Source organism: Gallinula chloropus (assembly GCF_964237585.1).
Source record: "Gallinula chloropus genome assembly, chromosome: 15".
Lineage (NCBI taxonomy): Eukaryota > Metazoa > Chordata > Aves > Gruiformes > Rallidae > Gallinula > Gallinula chloropus.
The window spans coordinates 13980168-13997845 of NC_140100.1; the positions used below are offsets into that span (position 1 = coordinate 13980168).

The 17678-nt window shown below is 52.1% G+C and overlaps 3 protein-coding genes across 3 annotated transcripts in view; 2 read left to right on the top strand and 1 right to left on the bottom strand.

The window, feature by feature from the left end:
- ABAT (4-aminobutyrate aminotransferase) overlaps positions 1–5441 on the top strand; it is a 31350-nt gene extending 25909 nt beyond the window's left edge. The window contains exons 11-15 of the mRNA XM_084270843.1: positions 1111–1248; positions 2592–2759; positions 3428–3574; positions 4582–4693; positions 5151–5441. Coding sequence (XP_084126969.1) covers positions 1111–1248; positions 2592–2759; positions 3428–3574; positions 4582–4693; positions 5151–5272 — 687 coding nt within the window. The 3' untranslated portion in view covers positions 5273–5441. The remainder of the gene's footprint in view (positions 1–1110; positions 1249–2591; positions 2760–3427; positions 3575–4581; positions 4694–5150) is intronic.
- A 3364-nt stretch (positions 5442–8805) lies between these two features.
- Positions 8806–10334, bottom strand: TMEM186 (transmembrane protein 186; the record flags this gene model as incomplete). The annotated part of the gene is made up of 3 exons (XM_084270951.1): positions 8806–9679; positions 9824–9982; positions 10222–10334. 3 exons carry the CDS (start codon positions 10332–10334, stop codon positions 8965–8967), a joined length of 987 nt encoding a protein of 328 aa, XP_084127077.1. The 3' UTR covers positions 8806–8964.
- PMM2 (phosphomannomutase 2) lies at positions 10325–16603 on the top strand. The gene is made up of 8 exons (XM_084270869.1): positions 10325–10401; positions 10509–10620; positions 11072–11148; positions 11913–12004; positions 13251–13350; positions 14228–14303; positions 15204–15319; positions 15815–16603. The coding sequence occupies exons 1-8, from the start codon at positions 10333–10335 to the stop codon at positions 15926–15928; spliced, it is 756 nt and encodes a 251-aa protein (XP_084126995.1). The 5' UTR covers positions 10325–10332; the 3' UTR covers positions 15929–16603.
- Positions 16604–17678: the final 1075 nt, after the last annotated feature.

Here is a 17678-nt window from a genome sequence, read left to right on the forward strand (position 1 = left end):
AGTGATAGGATGAGGAGAAACAGCCTCAAGGGAGGTTTAGATTGGATTTTAGGAAAAATTTCTTCCCAGAGAGAGTCGTTAGGCATTGGAATGGGCTGCTCAGGGGGGTGGAGTCACCATCCCTGGAGGGATTTAAGGATAGGTAAATGTGGTGCTTGGGGTCACGGTTTAGTGGTGTGTTTGGCAAGTTGGGCTGATGGTTGGACTTGATGATCTGAAAGGTCCCTTGCAATCAGGACAATTCCATAATTCCATGATTCTGTAAGCTCTGGCCCTCCCTCAGCGCCAGGGAGTGCGTGGGCACGGCCTGTGGCAGGAGAGGGAAAGCTGACCCAGCAGTCACGGGGAGGCAAACTGCCTGCAGGAGCCAGAGCCATGGCAGCTGCTGCTGGACACTACAGGGTCCACAGTCTGCCGCATGTGGGGGCTTCCCTGAGAGCAAGGTGAAGCACACCCAGCTTCGGGAGCCAGGAAGGCACATGGTGTGAGCCCTCTGAGCTGACTGCCGGGTTGTGGTGCGCTGGGCAGAGCTCAGCACCACTCCAGAGGGCTGTGCAGAGCTGCTTGCTCAGCCCTGCCTAGCTTCAGGCAAACAGCAAGTGTAGAAGAGTGCTCCTCCACTTCTGCTTCCCCATAGCTTGGGGAGGGGTGAACTGTGATTCAGAAAAATGAATCCACAAATGAATCTGATTAATTTTCAAGTATCTGAAGTGGGTGAACTAGAAGAAGCAAGTTTCCCACGTTACCTTCTTTGATACATGAGCTGAGTTTTGGTTTGGGACAGAAAACCTGTTTTCTTCCATCCTGCTTCAGTGGAACAACAGCACAGCACAGCATGACAAGCTGCTGTGGCCACCCTGCTGAACAGCTTTCCTGCCATGGTAGAGAAATGTACAGCTAGGGACAGTGTATTTAGGATAAGATTCAGAAATAAGAGGGCAGCATTAAATCCCAGAGCAACCACTTGTGAATTCCTTCCTATTCCTGATACCTTTGTAGCCAGGAGTGTCTATAAGAAGTTAAAGTTCTGTTGCTGAGATTTAATCTGTCTGGGAGGAAATGTGTGAGTGTCCTGTAAAGGACAATGTGCCATAACTGTTTGATTTCCAGGTGGAAGACCTGATTGTAAAGTACAGGAAAAAGAAGAAGGTTGTGGCTGGAATCATCATAGAACCAATACAGTCAGAGGGTGGGGACAACCACGCTTCAGATGACTTCTTCAGGAAGCTACGAGATATTGCCCGCAAGGTAACCAAGTGTTGCCCTGTTTGCTTGGTGGGTAAACATACAGATGCTGCTTGGTGCCTCCAGGGACCTCCCTCCTGCCACCAGCACTTTGAGAAGCTCCACAGTTCTCCTCAGTAGTAGCTGGGATAGTTCTATACTCAGATGCAAGTAACCCCTTGTCAGCACAGCATTTCTCTTCCCTTTGATGCGCACCTCATGCTTTCCTCAGTCCAATACTTGTTCTCCTGATGTCCAGCTGAGTTAATGAATTAGTCCAGTTCATTAACTGTGGATTTCACAGCAGTGTTCTTTAAATGAGAATGATTTGTTAAGGGGGTTCAGACAATTTCAGAAGAGGCAGGTTTGGAAAAGGGTCATGTTGTTGACATAGGTGTTTTTAGTTGCAGAAAGATGTTTAAACACAAATTGAGTGCAACCACAGTGCTGATGCTCCAGTAAAACAATGAAAAGGGCATAGGTCAATACTTGGAATGTGAAGTTCCCTCAGTAAGATCTACTCTCTGGGTTTTTTGCCCTCAAAACATAAGTGCTTATGGAGAAGAGCTTAGGTGAAATGTGGAAAATCCTGTCCTGCCAAAAGAAAACAGAAAGCTTTTCTCATTGTTACCAGCTGTTCCTGGCAGGGAGACACAGTAAATACACTGAAGAGAAAGGTTTGTCTTGTCCCAAAGGAGATGCTGCCAGAGGTACTTACCAGTTCTCTCTAATGGCAGTGTCATGATAGAGCTTGATGTCCCCGTCCCAGAGATCCAGCTAACTAGTCCTTCACATGAACACCCCCATGTTTCCAGCCAAAATGAGCAGCACTTTCAGCAGCCTCACCCAAGGTGGCAGCTCCTCTGGGCCCACTGCAGGCCCCCAGACCGACCAGGTCATGCTGCTGGTGTTGCCTTTGTGCCACAGGTGCCTGACTCAGAGACTCCTTATCTGAAACAAGCAAAACTCCTAGTAAGGATACTCTGCTTCCCTTGAAAGCTTTGGAAGTGCCACCCAGGCCCCTCCCAATGTTTTCAAGTATCCTCTAGAAATGTTCAAGACTTTAAAAAAACCAACCAAGCATAGATTATATAAAAACATGTCTTTTCTTTGTGAATTGGGGTAGAAAGTATGAAAATATGTTTCTAGCGCCTCTCTGAAAAAACAACTGAATTTATAATTGTGGAATCAAGTGCACAGAGCACGGCATGGGAATGGGGGCTGGGGAGGGGAGACATGGAGCAGCAAAAGGAGAGGAAGGAGGGGTGTTGCCAGCAATGGGCTTGTGTTTGCCTGCTCACTGCCAGAGGCGTTGCTGTTGGGAAGCACAGACTCACGTTCCCTGCTCTCTGCATCCCTCTCTGCAGCATGGCTGTGCCTTCCTGGTGGATGAGGTGCAGACGGGAGGTGGCTGCACAGGGAAGTTCTGGGCACATGAACACTGGGGCCTGGATGACCCAGCTGACGTGGTGACATTCAGCAAGAAGATGATGACTGGAGGATTCTTCCACAAAGAAGAGTTCAGGCCAAACGCTGTAAGGTCTTTGGTGAAGCTTGGGCTCTGCCAGCTCCTGGCATGTTCCTGTGTAACTCAGTGTCTGAGAGAGACAAGCTTTCCTTCAGCTCTGTCTGGCTGCTGTTTCAGACACTGCTCTGGGCTTACACAGAGGCTGTCATCATTCTTCACTTCTATTCCAGTTGCTGTCAGTCACAAAGGTCATGAAGGTGGCAGGAGGGAGTGGGGAGCTCATGAGCTTCAAATCCACAATAAATGGGGGGTGGAGGGGTCGGTCAGGGAGACCATGAAGCTTGTGTATGCAGCCCCTATAGATGATGCTGTGTGTGTGTGTGTGTGTGTGTGTGTGTGTGTGTGTGTGTGTGTGTGTGTGTGTGTGTGTGTGTGTGTGTGTGTGTGTGTGTGTGTGTGTGTGTGTGTGTCATCCGTAGCTGTGCTTCAGCGTGCTGTCAGAGCAGCAAGACAGCACTACAGCTGGAGCATAAAGTATTTGCCCTTTGTTCCTGCTCAGCAGGGCAGATGTATTTTGCTCTTACAACCAAAAAAGGGGGGTTGGTCAGGGAGATCAGCACAGGCATTTTCCTGCAGCAGTTGTTTAAATTACTGGTTTGATAACAGGAGCCTCTTCAGTACTGTTCCCTACCTGTTAACATGTTCCACGACTCTCTCTCCCCCACCTTTCCCAAGCCCTATCGGATTTTTAATACTTGGCTGGGAGATCCATCCAAGAACCTCATGCTTGCTGAAGTCATCAAGGTGATTAAGAGAGAAGACCTTCTGAACAACGCAACCCACGCCGGGAAAGCGCTGCTCACGGGGCTGCTGGATTTACAGGTACGCAGCTGTCAGGAGGACAGGGAGGGAGGAAAGTGCTGCCCAGGTAGATCTGACCTAATCCACTTTAAACACTTGGACTGAGGAACTCCTGCTTGGTACCAGACCACCATCACAGCTCACTGGCTTAGTCCCTTCAGTGCAAGCTTCAGTAACTGTCCCATTTGAGCCAGCAAAGTGCCCTTGTGGCTAAGAAGACTGATGGCCAATACTTGGGGGGTATCAGAAGGGGGGTGGTTAGTAGCTAGAGAAAGGGTCTCCTCCCGCTCTGCTCTGCCCTGGTGAGACCCCACCTGGAATATTGTGTCCAGTTCTGGGCCCCTCAGCTCAAGGACACAGAACACCTTGAAAGAGCCCAGCACAGGGGCACAAAGGTGATGGAGGGAGTTGAACCCTTTCCTGATGAGGCGAGGCTGAGGGAGCTGGGGCTCTTTAGCCTGGAGGAGGCTGAGGGGTGACCTCATTAATGTTTATAAATATGTGAAGGGTGAGAGTCAGGAGGCCAGAGCCAGGCTCTGCTCAGGGATGGCAGTGACAGGACAAGGGGCCATAGATCCAAGCTGAGGCAGAGGAAGTTCCATGGGAATATAAGGAGAAACTTTTTCCCTGTGAGGGTGACAGAGCTCTGGGACAGGCTGCCCAGAGAGGCTGGGGAGTCTCCTTCTCTGGAGACATTCAAACCCTACGTGGATGTGTTCCTGTGTGATTTAGTCTGGGTGATGCTGCTCTGGCAGGGGGGTTGGACTAGATGATCTTTCAAGGTCCCTTCCAACCCTTCACATTCTGTGATTCTGAACTGAAGTAAACTTTTACTGACTTAGGATGCTGGGCTTGTATGGCTTAATTCAAAATAAAGGGTGACCCCCAAAATAGCTGAGGGTGTAAGCTGCATTGTTACCCTACTTTGCTGGCAGCCTGTGCTATCACAAGCAGCCTGTGCTATCACAAGCAGGTAGCATTTCATTGTCCCAGAAGTGCTTTTTTTAAGCCTTTACCTCTTTTTGCAGGCACGCTACCCCCACCTCATCAGCAGAGTGAGAGGAAGAGGAACATTCTGCTCATTTGACACTCCAAATGATGCAACTAGGAACAAGCTAATTACAATAGCCAGGAACAAAGGTAAGGATGTCTCTCTGTGTGTGTGTGTGTGTGTGTGTGTGTGTGTGTGTGTGTGCGCTTCAAATGACAACCAGCAGGATACCTGCTGCTGTAACTTCTCCCCCTGCTTTGTACGGTGTCTGAAGAAGGGAATGTCTGAGTGAAGCTCAATCTGCCACATCGTGTTCCAGCTTTGAGGTAACTCAGCCACAGAGTCCTGCAGCTTCTGAGTCCAGGATGTTGTTGGAGCTCCCACGCTGGATCCCACCAATGGTGGGATCAGCCCCAACCTTCCCAGTGTTTTACAGAACAGCTCACTGACACCCCCAACTACGTGGTGTATCTGTGCAGTTTGTGGGGGCTTGGGGAGCTTCTGTTGGCCCTCTGCAGCGAGGGGAACCTCAGTCAGAGACCCGGCTGTTTTGAGCAGTTGGCAGAGATGGCACTGACAGGAGGAACTCCTGTGTTCTCGTTCTAGGTGTTGTGCTGGGAGGCTGTGGCGACAGATCAATTCGGTTCCGTCCAACACTCATCTTCAAGGATCACCATGCACACCTCTTCCTGAACATTTTCAGTGACATCTTAGCAAACTTCAAGTAAAAAGCAGTTCCCTTGCACCGAACAGCTGGTCATGAAATTAGTTTGCATTAATTCATGTCTTCTCTACTTACCAGTTAAGTGTAAAGTCATAAACTGAGGTTTGTGTTCTGGCTGTAATCCTGCCCAAGGCAAGCTGCTCCGTGCACACTCGCCACAGGCAGAGCATCGGTACCGGTCACCGGCAGGTACACTCAGCTGTCCCACACACTGTGTGTTTGCAGCAGCTGTGGCCCCCACCTTCTGGCTTGGGTCATGTTAGTCACAGAATCCTCTCTCCTTCACAGCCCCGACTGGTAACCCAGTGTGACCTGGTGCAGGTCCTGCTCACAGGTAGCCAAGCCCAGCACGTGTACTGAGCGACAGCCACACACCTGCCTGCAGACCACACCGGTCTCTAACGGCAGCTGGAATGAGAGGTGTTTCACAGAAGGCTCTGCTTTCCACACTGCCACACACAGTATTTACAGAGCAACTCCCAGCTCTACCCCCCTGAGTACAGCTGCCAGCCACGCTGGCTGGATGAGGACTCCAGGAGCTGCCCTGTGCCAGCCTGCACTGTGCTGCTTCAGGGGCTGTAGCGCCCTCGGCCACACGTGCAGCGCTTGGAGCAGAACTGGAGCACCAGAACTGTTTCCATCATCCTGCATTTTATACCTTCTGCCTTCTCTTGCAATCAGACCTGTACAGAGAAAGCTCTACCCTGAGGTGACCTGGCAAAGCTTAGCACATGGTGTGACACACATCATGGTCACAAATCAGCTTGCAGGTTATTTTACTGTAACACACGAGAGTCATTAACTTGTCACAAGTTCCACATGAACTTAAGGGACTTTGTAAAACCACAGGGGGGGTCACTTGACCTCAGCCATTGCCTGACATCAGAGCACCATGGTGAGGGCCTAGTCCTAACTGCACATTTATAACCCACAGTAAATCTATTTTTGCTCTCTCAGTTGATTCTAAGTCATGGATGCTTCAGAGATCTGGAAAGTCACGGGATCAAAAAGCATCAATGGCTCATTAATGTTTCTTTTTGGAGCATGGCTTTGGATGTCTCCTTGCTCTGTACCCTTTGCTGGTCACCTCAGGCTCACCTGAGCTCGGTCTGGTGACTTTTTTCCTTGGCTCTTCGTTACCAACTTTCTGTTCTGCACCACAAAACAGGGACCACAGTGGACTTTCCAGTTGCCCCATTAGGATCTGACCACAGTTTTTAAGCACGTAAGAGAGCAGTTAAAAGATTGACAGGTGTCATACAGCCATCACAATATTAAAGGTCTCTTACTGGCTTTGAGAAGTGTTGGTCATGGTTCTCCCCTTTTCTCTTTTGAGTGCTGCTATTGGGAAACTCCCATATACTCCCTTCTGCCAGCTTAAAAACGATGGGATTTCTGTAAACCTCTGCAGAAACCAGAACTCAGGTACCAGCTGGTCAGAACCTGAGCAAGTTTTTGAACAGAGGTTGGAGAAATCTGGGGGAAGGACTGGTGACTCGGTGTTCAACAAAACCTCACTGTCATCGCTGTCCTCGCACGCATCTTATCAGCAAGAGGAGAGTAGAATGAGAACTGTATTTCACAGCAGTTTGGGAATGGGTTTGTCCAACATATCAGTGCAGTAGTCTTAGTAAATGTCTCTAGCAAGTCTTGTACTATTACAGAAGCAAAGGTTGAGTAATTTGAAGTCTTACCACATCTTCACTTTTATTATGAATACTCTAGGTGTTTTTATAATTTTTACTGACACTCAGTAACTGTATAATCGTGTACAACACGTGGATGAAATCATGTTAGAGTACACATAGAAAGCACTGCAGCTGAGCATATAAACTTAATATTGTTTACAGCATACTGTGGACAGTGCCAAATAAATGTTGAAACAAATACTTAACTGCACTTCATGGTGTAACTAGTAACTGTACACAGATTCATAAAACCCAACATCTCATGTGTAATCAATATTCTTAAATAAAATATTTATAATTGAACTTACCCGGGGGGGGTTATTTTACACCTAGCACATGCCTCAGCTGAGCCACCATCCACACTGTTCTTGGGCTGTAGAGCCTCCCCAGAACATGCTGTATGCATCCAGGCCACCGTGTTCTGCGGCCGCAGCACTTCAGCTGGGCAACGTTTCTTCTGCTTCCCAGACGGCTGCACCACCCAGCACCAGCCAGAGTTTAAACTGTGGGAGCCCCCAGCAGGAAAATCCAGCAGAATAAACATTAAATCAGGGTTTGCTGTGTGCTCACACAGCAGTGTTACCCACCTGCACCAGCTAAGCTGCCCAGAGCCAACGCTTCCCGTGTGTGGAGGCAGAACAGGGCACAGGAGCATCTTCTGTCACTGAGGTTGTTTATTTGCCATTGTGCCCAGTGAGCAGTGTAAGGAAACACCTGCCATCTGACAGTCCAAATGCAGTTGTCCATGTTACATGTGACCAGGACTGACTCAGATTTAAATCCTGCTGCTCATTCCTACTGCGGTTTTGGGTTTGGAAGAGGAGGAATCACACCACCACCAGACAGCAAGACCACCTCCCTTCAGGGACACAGGAGCAGAGGCCATCAACCCTCCACGTTCAACAGAATACAAAGCACACACACTTTCAGCCTCAGTTTGACCAGCCTTTAGGTGTCTGGTCTTTTTTCTTCTCTTTTTAGGTCAAGACAGACTGGGGGGAGTAGGGAGTAGAAAGTTACAGGCAATATGTCCAAATCAGTAAAGACATCAAGGGATTACAGACAACTGCACAGTCACCTCTGCAGCAGCCTGCTTCCTTCAGCCATAGTGTCTGGGAACATTTGCTGGCATTCTTGCACCTCACCTGTTAGAGCACTGATCACATGTCACCCATCCATCCAAGGCACACACAGACACGAAGATAAGCCAGAAGGACAAGCAGCTGCAAGTCAGATCAGGATCCAAACTGAACAGAGGATCACAGGCTGCCCCTGGAACTCAAAGCATCACAGCTCAGGTGCCTCTCTCCTTTATTCCAAAGGAAAAGCCGATTTCTATGAGAGGCTCTTGACATTCTGTCCCAGGCTGTAACTTACCCTGGCAGCTGAACTGTCCATGTGTCTTGCAGCATGCAACCCCATTTAGCCCAGTTACATTCACAGCCTGGAGAACCCAGCCAGCAGCCCTGCACAGCTTCTATACTGTCCCTTTCCAGTCACCTCCATTTCATTAACATACGAGCGTGTCTCTGACACCCAGCATTACTCATCATATGTGTGAGGCAGTTTTCAAGGACAAGAGGCTCCCCCATCAACCTAAAATTCGCTAAAGGACACAACAGCTTTGAAGTGAGGATGCTCTGGCAGAGTGACTGCATTTTACTTTCTTCCTGGTTTCCCTGTTCCAGAGCTACCTGAGAGGCCAGCAGGAAGAGTCAGGGTCAGCACCTGTAACTCAGCCTCCTCCTGCACATACCAAGCAGGACAGCTGAGACTCAGAGCTGGGGGTGACAGCACACTCTGCACATCTTGTGTCCCACACAGAAGACTCACTGCTCACACCTTCAACAAGCTGCCAAGATATTTACTCTAGGGGATTGTTCACTATTTCTCAGCAGGCTTTGCATAGGAAAATTACAGAAGTACATCAGTTTGGTAAAGTAATTAAACTTAACAAACAAATAAGCACAATGAACATGTGACAAATGACTGGAAATTAGCTGCTGTATCATTTAAATTCTCCAAATATTTGGGTAAACTTCTCTCTGTCTACAATCTGTCCATACTTAACTGTAAAATATAAAACATCTGTACTGTTATACTGCTTGAACTGGAGAAGCAGCTCCCCCGTGCTATCCCCCACTTCATCCAAAGGCACCACTGTCTCTAGGGGACAGTAAATGTCATTCCGTCTTCCCCAGAAGGTCAAGTGTGCCACTCTGACAGTATGGCCTGTTTCATCTAAGTAGATTAATCCAATAATTCGTCTGAAAAAGTAGCTCATGCTGTACAACATTGCACCAGCAAAGAGTGCAACGCCCGTTGTGTACAAGAGAATGCTCTGAGAAACCTGGTCATGCAGATAGAGATAGAAGACTGGAGGCAGCATGACCATGGTGGTGGCAGTCTGCAGCAGCTTCAGCCGGGACAGCACCCGGCAGTACCTGATCCCAGAAAACCTGTAGACCAGTCTGAACTCCTCCCTCTTCTCATCCTTTGGTGGGGCGGCGGCTGCAGGGGCCGAATGGCAGAGGCACAGGGGCGGCTCTCGCTGTCTCCCACGACAATCGGCACCTTTAACTCGCCGGTTCTGCGACTGCAAACGCTCCCACGTGCCGAAACAACAGGGCGGGCAAGCACCTTCCTTGTTCCGCGGCCGTGTCCAGAGCTGGTTTCGTAGCCATCTGCCAAAGGACGGCGCCGCGCCGCCGCTAGTCCCGGCTCTGCAGAGCCAAGAAGCCTGCAGTGAGACACGGGCCATCAGTCCCGCCGCCTTGGCAGCGCGGCCACAGCCGGCCCGGCACCCGCGCCCGAGGCCCCGCAGGCAGCAAGCGCCGGCCCCTCTGTGCCCGCTGCAGCCGCCTCACGCAGGGGGCGCGGTGCTCAGGCGCTCCCGACAACCCAGCCGAGAGCGGGCGCGGCCCCGCGGCACCCCCGGCCTCCCGCTGCCGCCTGAGCAACGCCCGAGCGAAGACACCGGCGCGGAGGTCGCTCCCGAGCCAAACGGGCAGGAGAGCCCGGGGCCGCTGCCCGGGGAGGCCGGGGAAGCGCCGAGCTGCCGGCGAGCTGCCGCCGAGCCCCGGGGGCGCCGCAACCCGCCCCGCGGCGGCCGGCGCGCGAGCACAGGGAGGCGCCTCACGGCCTCACCCCCCCCGCCGCCGGGCCCCCACCAGCGCTGAGCACAGCAGCTCCTCTCCCCCCGCTCCCCCCCGGGCCGGGCCGGGCCGCGCGTTTCACAGGCTCAACCCCCAGCCCCACCGCTCACCATTGCCCGGGCCGTGCCGCGTCCCCGCCGCGCGGCAGGGCGGGAAGGGGCGGCCCCTTCCGCTTCCCGGCGTCCCCCGCGGCGCCGGCGTGTGTCTCCGGTTCCGCCGCCATGGCGCCGCCGCGGCCCGGCGCGCTCTGCCTCTTCGACGTGGACGGCACGCTCACCGCCCCGCGCCAGGCGAGTGCGCGCGGCGCCGGGAGCTCGCGGGGCCGCGGGAAGGGGCGCGCGCCGGGCCGCCCCCCCCGCCGCCCCCCGCGCTGAGCCGTGTTGTGTCCGCGCCGCAGAGGGTCTCGGCGGAGATGGCCGCGTTCCTGCAGAGGCTGCGCCGCAGGGTGAAGGTCGGCGTCGTGGGGGGGTCCGACCTGGAAAAGATCAAGGAGCAGCTGGGCGACGACGGTGAGGGGCGCGGCCGCGGGTCGGAGCCACGTCACCCTTCTCGCGGGCTGCCCGCTCCTGGCTCGAGCGGCGCGCAGGGGCTGCGGCGTCCGGCCGCTCACTCGGGGCTTCCCGGCCCCCGGGCGGCAGCGCTGCCGGGAGCCGCCTCGTCCGGCCGCAGAGCGAGATGCCCGCGGCTCTGGGCGGCCGCCACGGGAGGGGGGGAGCGGGTCTGAGCCGGCCCTGCGCGCCGGGCTGCTGGGTCACGCAGAGATGCGGAGCTGCGGGAGGGGAGGGGACGCCAAGCCAAGCGCCGGCGGAGGGGCCGCGGGGTGCGGAGGGACGGGGTGTGCGTTATTGCGGGAGGGGAGCGGGTCTGGCCCGGTGCCCGTGGCGCGCTGCTGCGGGACCCGGGGCTTGCCGTGACCCCCCGGCCAGCGGGGGGGTGTAAGCTGCCGCCTCTCTGTTGTAGTGATTGAGAAATTTGACTACGTCTTTCCCGAGAACGGCCTCGTGGCGTACAAAGACGGGAAGTTCCTCAGCAAGCAGGTAAGCGGGCAGCTCCCGCGGCCGGGGAGGAGACGCTTCCCGGGCGGGGTGCCGCCACAGCCCTTTCCCTGGCGCTCACCCTTCCGGCGAGGGCTGGGGCTGCTGCTGTCCCTGCGCGCTGCTGCCGCAGAGGGCGGGTAGCATGACGGGCTGCACCGTGCGGATGCTCTCTAGGGGCTGTGAGAGCCCCGAGCGCCCGGCTGGGTGGGAAGAGGGAAACGCTGCCCCAGCCTGGGCCTTGGGACGGGCCGCCCAGCCCCTGCCCCCGCAGCGTTTTGCAGCTGATGTCTGCCAGGCTGCATCGGGTGGGAAGCTTCTTGTAGGTGCCTTGTAGCTGTTTTTCAGGGTGAATTCAGAGTGGGGGCTCTGGGGTGCTGCACAAGCTAGAAAGTAACTACACTGAGTACTGGAGACAACACCTGCCTGAGCTGCCAGGTGTGAGCAGCCGTTCCCCACTCAGTGCAGTACTGATCCCTGCTTCTCCACACTTGGCTACAGCAGCCATGAACTCTGACACCTGCTTAGCTCTGCCCACCCCGTGCCCTGCTGAAGCAGGTACTCAGAGGGAGCATCTGAACTCAAGAGTTTGGAGTGAACAAAAAGGACAGCACGAGCCTTTAGCGAGCAGGGTCTGTGCTTCAGCAGCAGGGTGCTGCTTGTGGCCGTGTCTCCCTGCCTGATGAGCCTGTGTCTCAGCTCCCTGTGTCTCTGGGTTTTGGACTCTCAAGTTCAGGAGCTGTGGCTGAATGTGTTTATTTTGTCAGAACATCCAGAGTCACCTGGGTGAGGACATACTCCAAGACCTCATCAACTACTGCCTGAGTTATATTGCAAAGATTAAGCTGCCAAAGAAGAGGTACGTGTGTGCAGCCAGCTTGGCATCACCGTGTTCTGTGTGTTGTTGTGTTGAGAGCAGCATGTGGAGCAGGCTGGTCAGGAAAGCATGACTGATTGATGTGCGTTTTAGGAGCAGGGTGTATGTGGGGCAGAGCTCCATCTGTTCGTGCAGAGACAAGCTCCCAAATGCAGCGTGGGGTTTGAAGTACCAATTGAGCATTTTCATGAAGAGGGCAGGTGGGTCAGCTTTGAAACAGGAGTATTGTTTCCTTCACGTGTGTGGAATTGAGCAGCATGATGTTTCCCAGAGATCAGAGTGTGCAGCAATATCCTTCCCATGTGGCAAGTGAGGTTGCAGCTGCTCAGGATGTTGACACTGCTGCATGAGAGGCTGGCAGGAAACACCTCCAAGATTGCTCCAGGCTTTGCTGCTTCACTCCAAGGCTGGCAGGCTGATCCATCGGGGTCTGAGAATCATGTGGTTGGGGTGATCCCATAGAATCACAGAATCACAGGGGTTGGAAGGGACCTGGAGAGCCCATGGGGTCCAACCCCCTGCCAAAGGAGCTCCCCAGCTCATATTGCACAGGGCGGCGTCCAGACGGGGCTGGAATCTCTCCAGAGATGGAGACTCCACACCCCCTGGGCAGCCTGTCCCACGGCTCCCTCACCCTCCCTGGGGAAAAGTTCTTCCCCATGTTGGTGTGGAACTTCCTATGCTCCAACTTGCAGCCACTGCCCCTTGTCCTGTGCCCACAGACACTGAAAAGGGGCTGCCCATTTCCCCCTGCATCCCATCCTTCAGATATTGATAAACATTAACAAGGTCCCCCCTTAGTCTTCTTTTCTCCAGGCTGAACAGCCCCAGCTCACTCAGCCTTTCCTCACAGGGGAGATGCTCCAGGCCCTTCATCATCTCTGTAGCCTCCTCTGGACTCCCTCCAGGAGATCCCTGTCTTTTTTATCCCAGGGAGCCCAGAAATGGGCACAATACTGTAGGTGGGCCCTAAATCATACTTCTAAAGCCAAATCACACCTTTAAAAGTCAGTAGGGGTGATGGAGAGGTTGCCAGATTGAAAGCAAAGCGCCCAAGACTCCTTGATGCCAGAGGTATTGGTTTTCCCGCATGGGTGTTTATGCGTATGGGGAGAGGCTGAAGGAGATGTCTGGTTCCCATTGCCTTCAGAAGTAAATACAAGTGCTTTTTGATGCAGGGCATTGTGAGCAGTCTCTCTGTTTTCTGTCCTGTTAATCTGTTCCTCAGGGGCACGTTTATCGAGTTCCGAAATGGGATGTTGAACGTGTCGCCCATCGGAAGAAGCTGCAGCCAGGAGGAGCGACTGGAGTTCTATGAACTTGATAAAGTGAGTTACAGCTTTTGGAAACCACCCAGCTGTTCTGGAAGAGGCAGTTAGGGCTGGGTTGGGACTTTTAAAAAGCTTTCAGACTTTATGCGATCTTTTCACTTTAATCCTTCGTGGTCCAAGCTTCAGGAACCAGCAGTGAGATTGGTTTGTTGCAGAAGGGGGATGGGTTTGGCTCCTGTTTATCTAACCCTGCATCCAGAGTACCAACCATCCTGCCTTTACCACAGGGTACCTGAAAAACCCAGTCCTGAATAAGACCATACTTCCCTGCAGTGCTCTTTAGTGTATCAGCCTATATCCATGATCCAAGGAACTGTTCCTTTTCTTGCCATCTCTTTAAAGTGGAATTTAAAAGCTGAGGTCGTTCACTGTTTATTTTCACGAGGCTGCAGTGACTCTGAGCTGTGGTGTCAGCGTTCTGCTGCACCCCAAGGCCTGGGTTTCACCTGATGCAAAACCTGGAGTCCCATCCCCCAAAAGCAGCCTTTGCCTGTGACTCAGCTGATGGATGCTGAAAGAAACCTAAGCCAAAGAAGTTCTGCAAGTTCTTTTTTGAAGCATATGACATCAGGGACTCAGTGCCAGTTTTGAGGCTCTGCCTCAGTCTCCCCACGTGTAGAACTGACTTCTGTTGGGAGCTGAAGCATGCTTCCCTTAGCCTCCAGGATTCAGAGATGGAAGAGCAAAAACCACAGTGTGTGGGTGAAGTTTTGCTCTCAGTTTTTACAAGCTTGTAACATTAAAGTGGTTTCAGTAATCACTCTCATCCTGGTACTCAGACCTTTGGCGAGTTTTGGGGTGGATTTTTGGGTTCTCTTTGTATTGATGAATTAACACACTGATGTTTGGGTTTGTTTTGTTTGTTTTATAACAGAAGGAGCATATAAGAGAGAAGTTTGTAGCGGATTTACGAAGAGAATTTGCAGGGAAAGGCCTCACGTTTTCCATAGGTAGCACATTAAAATCATTTCATTTTAAATGTCATTTAAATTCCACTCTTAAGGCTGTGACATCCCATCTCCTGTGGGTGACAGCTGTCTCTGTGGGGGTGGCTGCAGGCACTGTGCACTCTCTTCTCCCTCTTAGGCTTTCATTTGCAATGTTTTAATTGAAACCCATCAGCAAAGAGAATTTCACTGCTTGTTGTCAGTTCATTGTCCCTTACTGGCAGTTGTGTGACTGATGCTGCTCATTCTGAAATCTGCCTGCTGCTGAGCAGCCAGAGCTGTTCCTGGCATCAGCTCTGATCATGGTGCCTCAGCACTGCTCCAGCAGCCCCCAGCTCAGGTCTGCAGCTGTGCTGTGTGGGAAGAAAACTCCAGAAGCCAAGTGCAAGTCTAAGAGGTGGTAAAAGGGTGGGGGAATCATTTTCTGGGCCCTTTCTTGTCCCACTCCCACAATACATTGCCTCATTCTGGCCCCTGGGAATTTCTCAGTCAGGAAGTGTGGTTGCCAGTAGTGCTGTTAAGGCAGATGAGCTGCAGTACAGCTCCTGAAGTGTGGCGTAAATACCTTTTAGCCACCCACTGCAACTGGGAATCACACTTTTCTGTACTGGTGCAAGGATTTGGAACTGGAACAGCTGCTGGCCTGTTAGGCTGTGTTAAAGAGGATGATTTCCTCCTCCTCCTGTTCTGAAAGCTGTAGAAAGTCTCTTGCAAAAGGCTTTATGGCTGTATTCAAGAGTAATGTGTGAATTGCAGCTGTGACAAGTGGTGCCCTGGGGTCTCGTAACGTTTCTGTGAGTCCTGCAAAGCCCCCACTACCAGAGATCATAACTACCCTGTTTGCTCTCTGCTCAGAAACCTGTTCTCACAATAAAGAGTTTGCTTGGTTCCTGTCTGTTCTAGGAGGCCAGATAAGCTTTGATGTCTTCCCAGAGGGCTGGGACAAGCGGTACTGCTTAGGGATTGTTGCTGACGATGGATATGAGACTGTTTATTTCTTTGGAGATAAGACCATGCCGGTGAGTATGTTGTTCTGTAGGTGACAGTGCAGAGCCTGTTAGACCACAAGCACTGCAGGTCCCAATCAGTGTCCTTACACCTGAGAAGGCCCCAAGGTGGAGGATGAATGTGAGGGTGTCCCTGCACTGACTGACTGTGTGTTACTGGCCTGAGTAAAGCTGGGACACAGCCCTGAGCAGAGATTGGGTTTCATTTTAATTCTGTTTCCTGGGGTGAACAAAAAACGTGTCTGAGTTCCCTCAGTCAGGTCAGGAAGTTCTCACACAAGTGTCTGGGTGGTCAGTAGACGTTTCAGCACGTGTACTACAACCAGTGTGCAAAGATCTAACAGAACAGCAGTGGTTTCCAGTGTTTTAGCCTTCTGGAAGTTCTCTTCTCCCTCTTCAGACTTTCCTTTGGGTGTCCCTTCCCCAGCCCATCTCCCCCCAGGACTGTGACTGCACCTTAAGCCAACCACCACCAAACCAGCTGCTGTTTTCCTCTGCTGTTTCCAGGGTGGGAATGACTACGAAATTTTCACTGACTCCAGAACAGAAGGTCACAGCGTCACGTCCCCTCAGGACACAAGAAGGATCTGTGAAGAACTGTTTTTTAAATCAGATCTTTAGGTTTCAAACCTAGAAAAGAGCTAGGACAGCTCAGTAGCTCCAACCACCTTCCTTCAGTCTGTATTGGGTTTTGTAATTGGCTGTGACAGAAGGGAAGCTGCTGATTTAAAGATGAACAGTTGCAGAGGTGTTTTTATATACTACCTTATGCTATAAAGACATGGATTAAATCAGTTGAGATTTTTCTTGTTTAAAACTGGAAGATAGGTAAAAGAAGCAGACAGGTTCTATTTATTTCTGGGGGTGGGAAGGTAGAGCTGAGCCCCCATCTCACTGCACGGGCAGAAGACTCGTCCAGTCTACCACCCCTGGACTGGCTGGTGCTCCAGTTACCTCCTTGCTACGGTTGTGGTGCCAATGCTGGTACCTGTGCTTTTTAGACTGTTTTTAAATCTAAGCAATTTCAAATACATATAAAAATCAATTAAAATAATTTAAGCATAGCAGAAAAACTCCATTTCTGATTTTCCTGGGTAAGATATAAAGTCTGGATGAAATTTTAGTACTAAGAAAAATGTTTCTATTAAAATTCAAGCTGAAGCATGACAATCAGTGTAAATACCACTTTCCTCATCTACCAGTGGGAAAGTAATAAGTACATGGACAGTTTAATGCAGTAGAGGAGAATATAATCAATTTTGATGTGTCATTTTGGCAAATAAAACATGCAAAGCAGAGCTCTAGCATGTGGCCTGTCTGTATGAAGCCCTGATCAACTCAGAGCTTTCCGAGTCCCAAGTTTATGTGATGCTCTAAGCAGTAAAAAAGGGGAGAAGTCAATCATTGCCTGCAACCCAAAAATCTGCAAAATAGTGAGGGAGGAGCTGTGCCACCCTCATACAGCTGCACGTTGGCAAGTGGCCTCTGGCCCAGAACCATCACAGCACGGGAGGGCTCTAACAGGGCCAGGGTTTGGTAGCTGCTGCTTTTGGCACACAGTGTGCCATGTGTCTGGTCACTGGTGCTTAATGCAGAGCTCCTGCCTGTGTGTGTGGAGCAAGCTGCCTATGCGAAGCCTGTGCAGGCCCAAGCTGAGGTTTGGCCTGAGCCCCAGACACCCACAGGCCCCTCCAACCTGTCCAGGGTCAGGCCTGGGGGCCGGCCTCAGGCATTGCCAGTGCTCAGTGTGGGCTCCTGATGCTCCAGCAAGCTGTCACTCTCTCAGGGTGGGGAAGGGAAACAGGACAACCCCACACACTGCCCCGTGTCTTGCCTCCACCAAACCTCCTGCCCCTCTGGGCCTGGGCCCACCAGCACTTGGCTTCCACATTAGTCACCAGTGGCTGCTCTGCCCTGGGAGCCCCCGGCTCATGTCCTGGCCCTCCAGAGTGACCAAGCGCTGCCATCCCTGTTACACCCTGTGAGAGCTCAGGACATTCAATATTACAGCAGCAGCAGTGTGTATTGTATGTGGAAGAACTTTTCCCCAGTGGGGGGTGAGGGAGCCCTGGGACAGGCTGCCCAGGGGGTGTGGAGTCTCCATCTCTGGGGATATTCCAGACCCATCTGGACGCCGACCTTGTGCCCTGTCCTAGGGATCCTGCTTTGGCAGGTGGTTGGACCTGATGGTCTCTGGAGGTCCCTTCCAACCCCTACAGTTCTGTGATCATACACTAAGCTATGATGCAGCTAGAAAACTTGCTATTTAGTTGTTCTGGTAACACCAGCCATTGCAGATTATGCCACTTTTTTCATAAACAAATCCCACCAGGCAGGTGTGCTGCAGGGACCTGCCTTCTGGGGCTTCAGA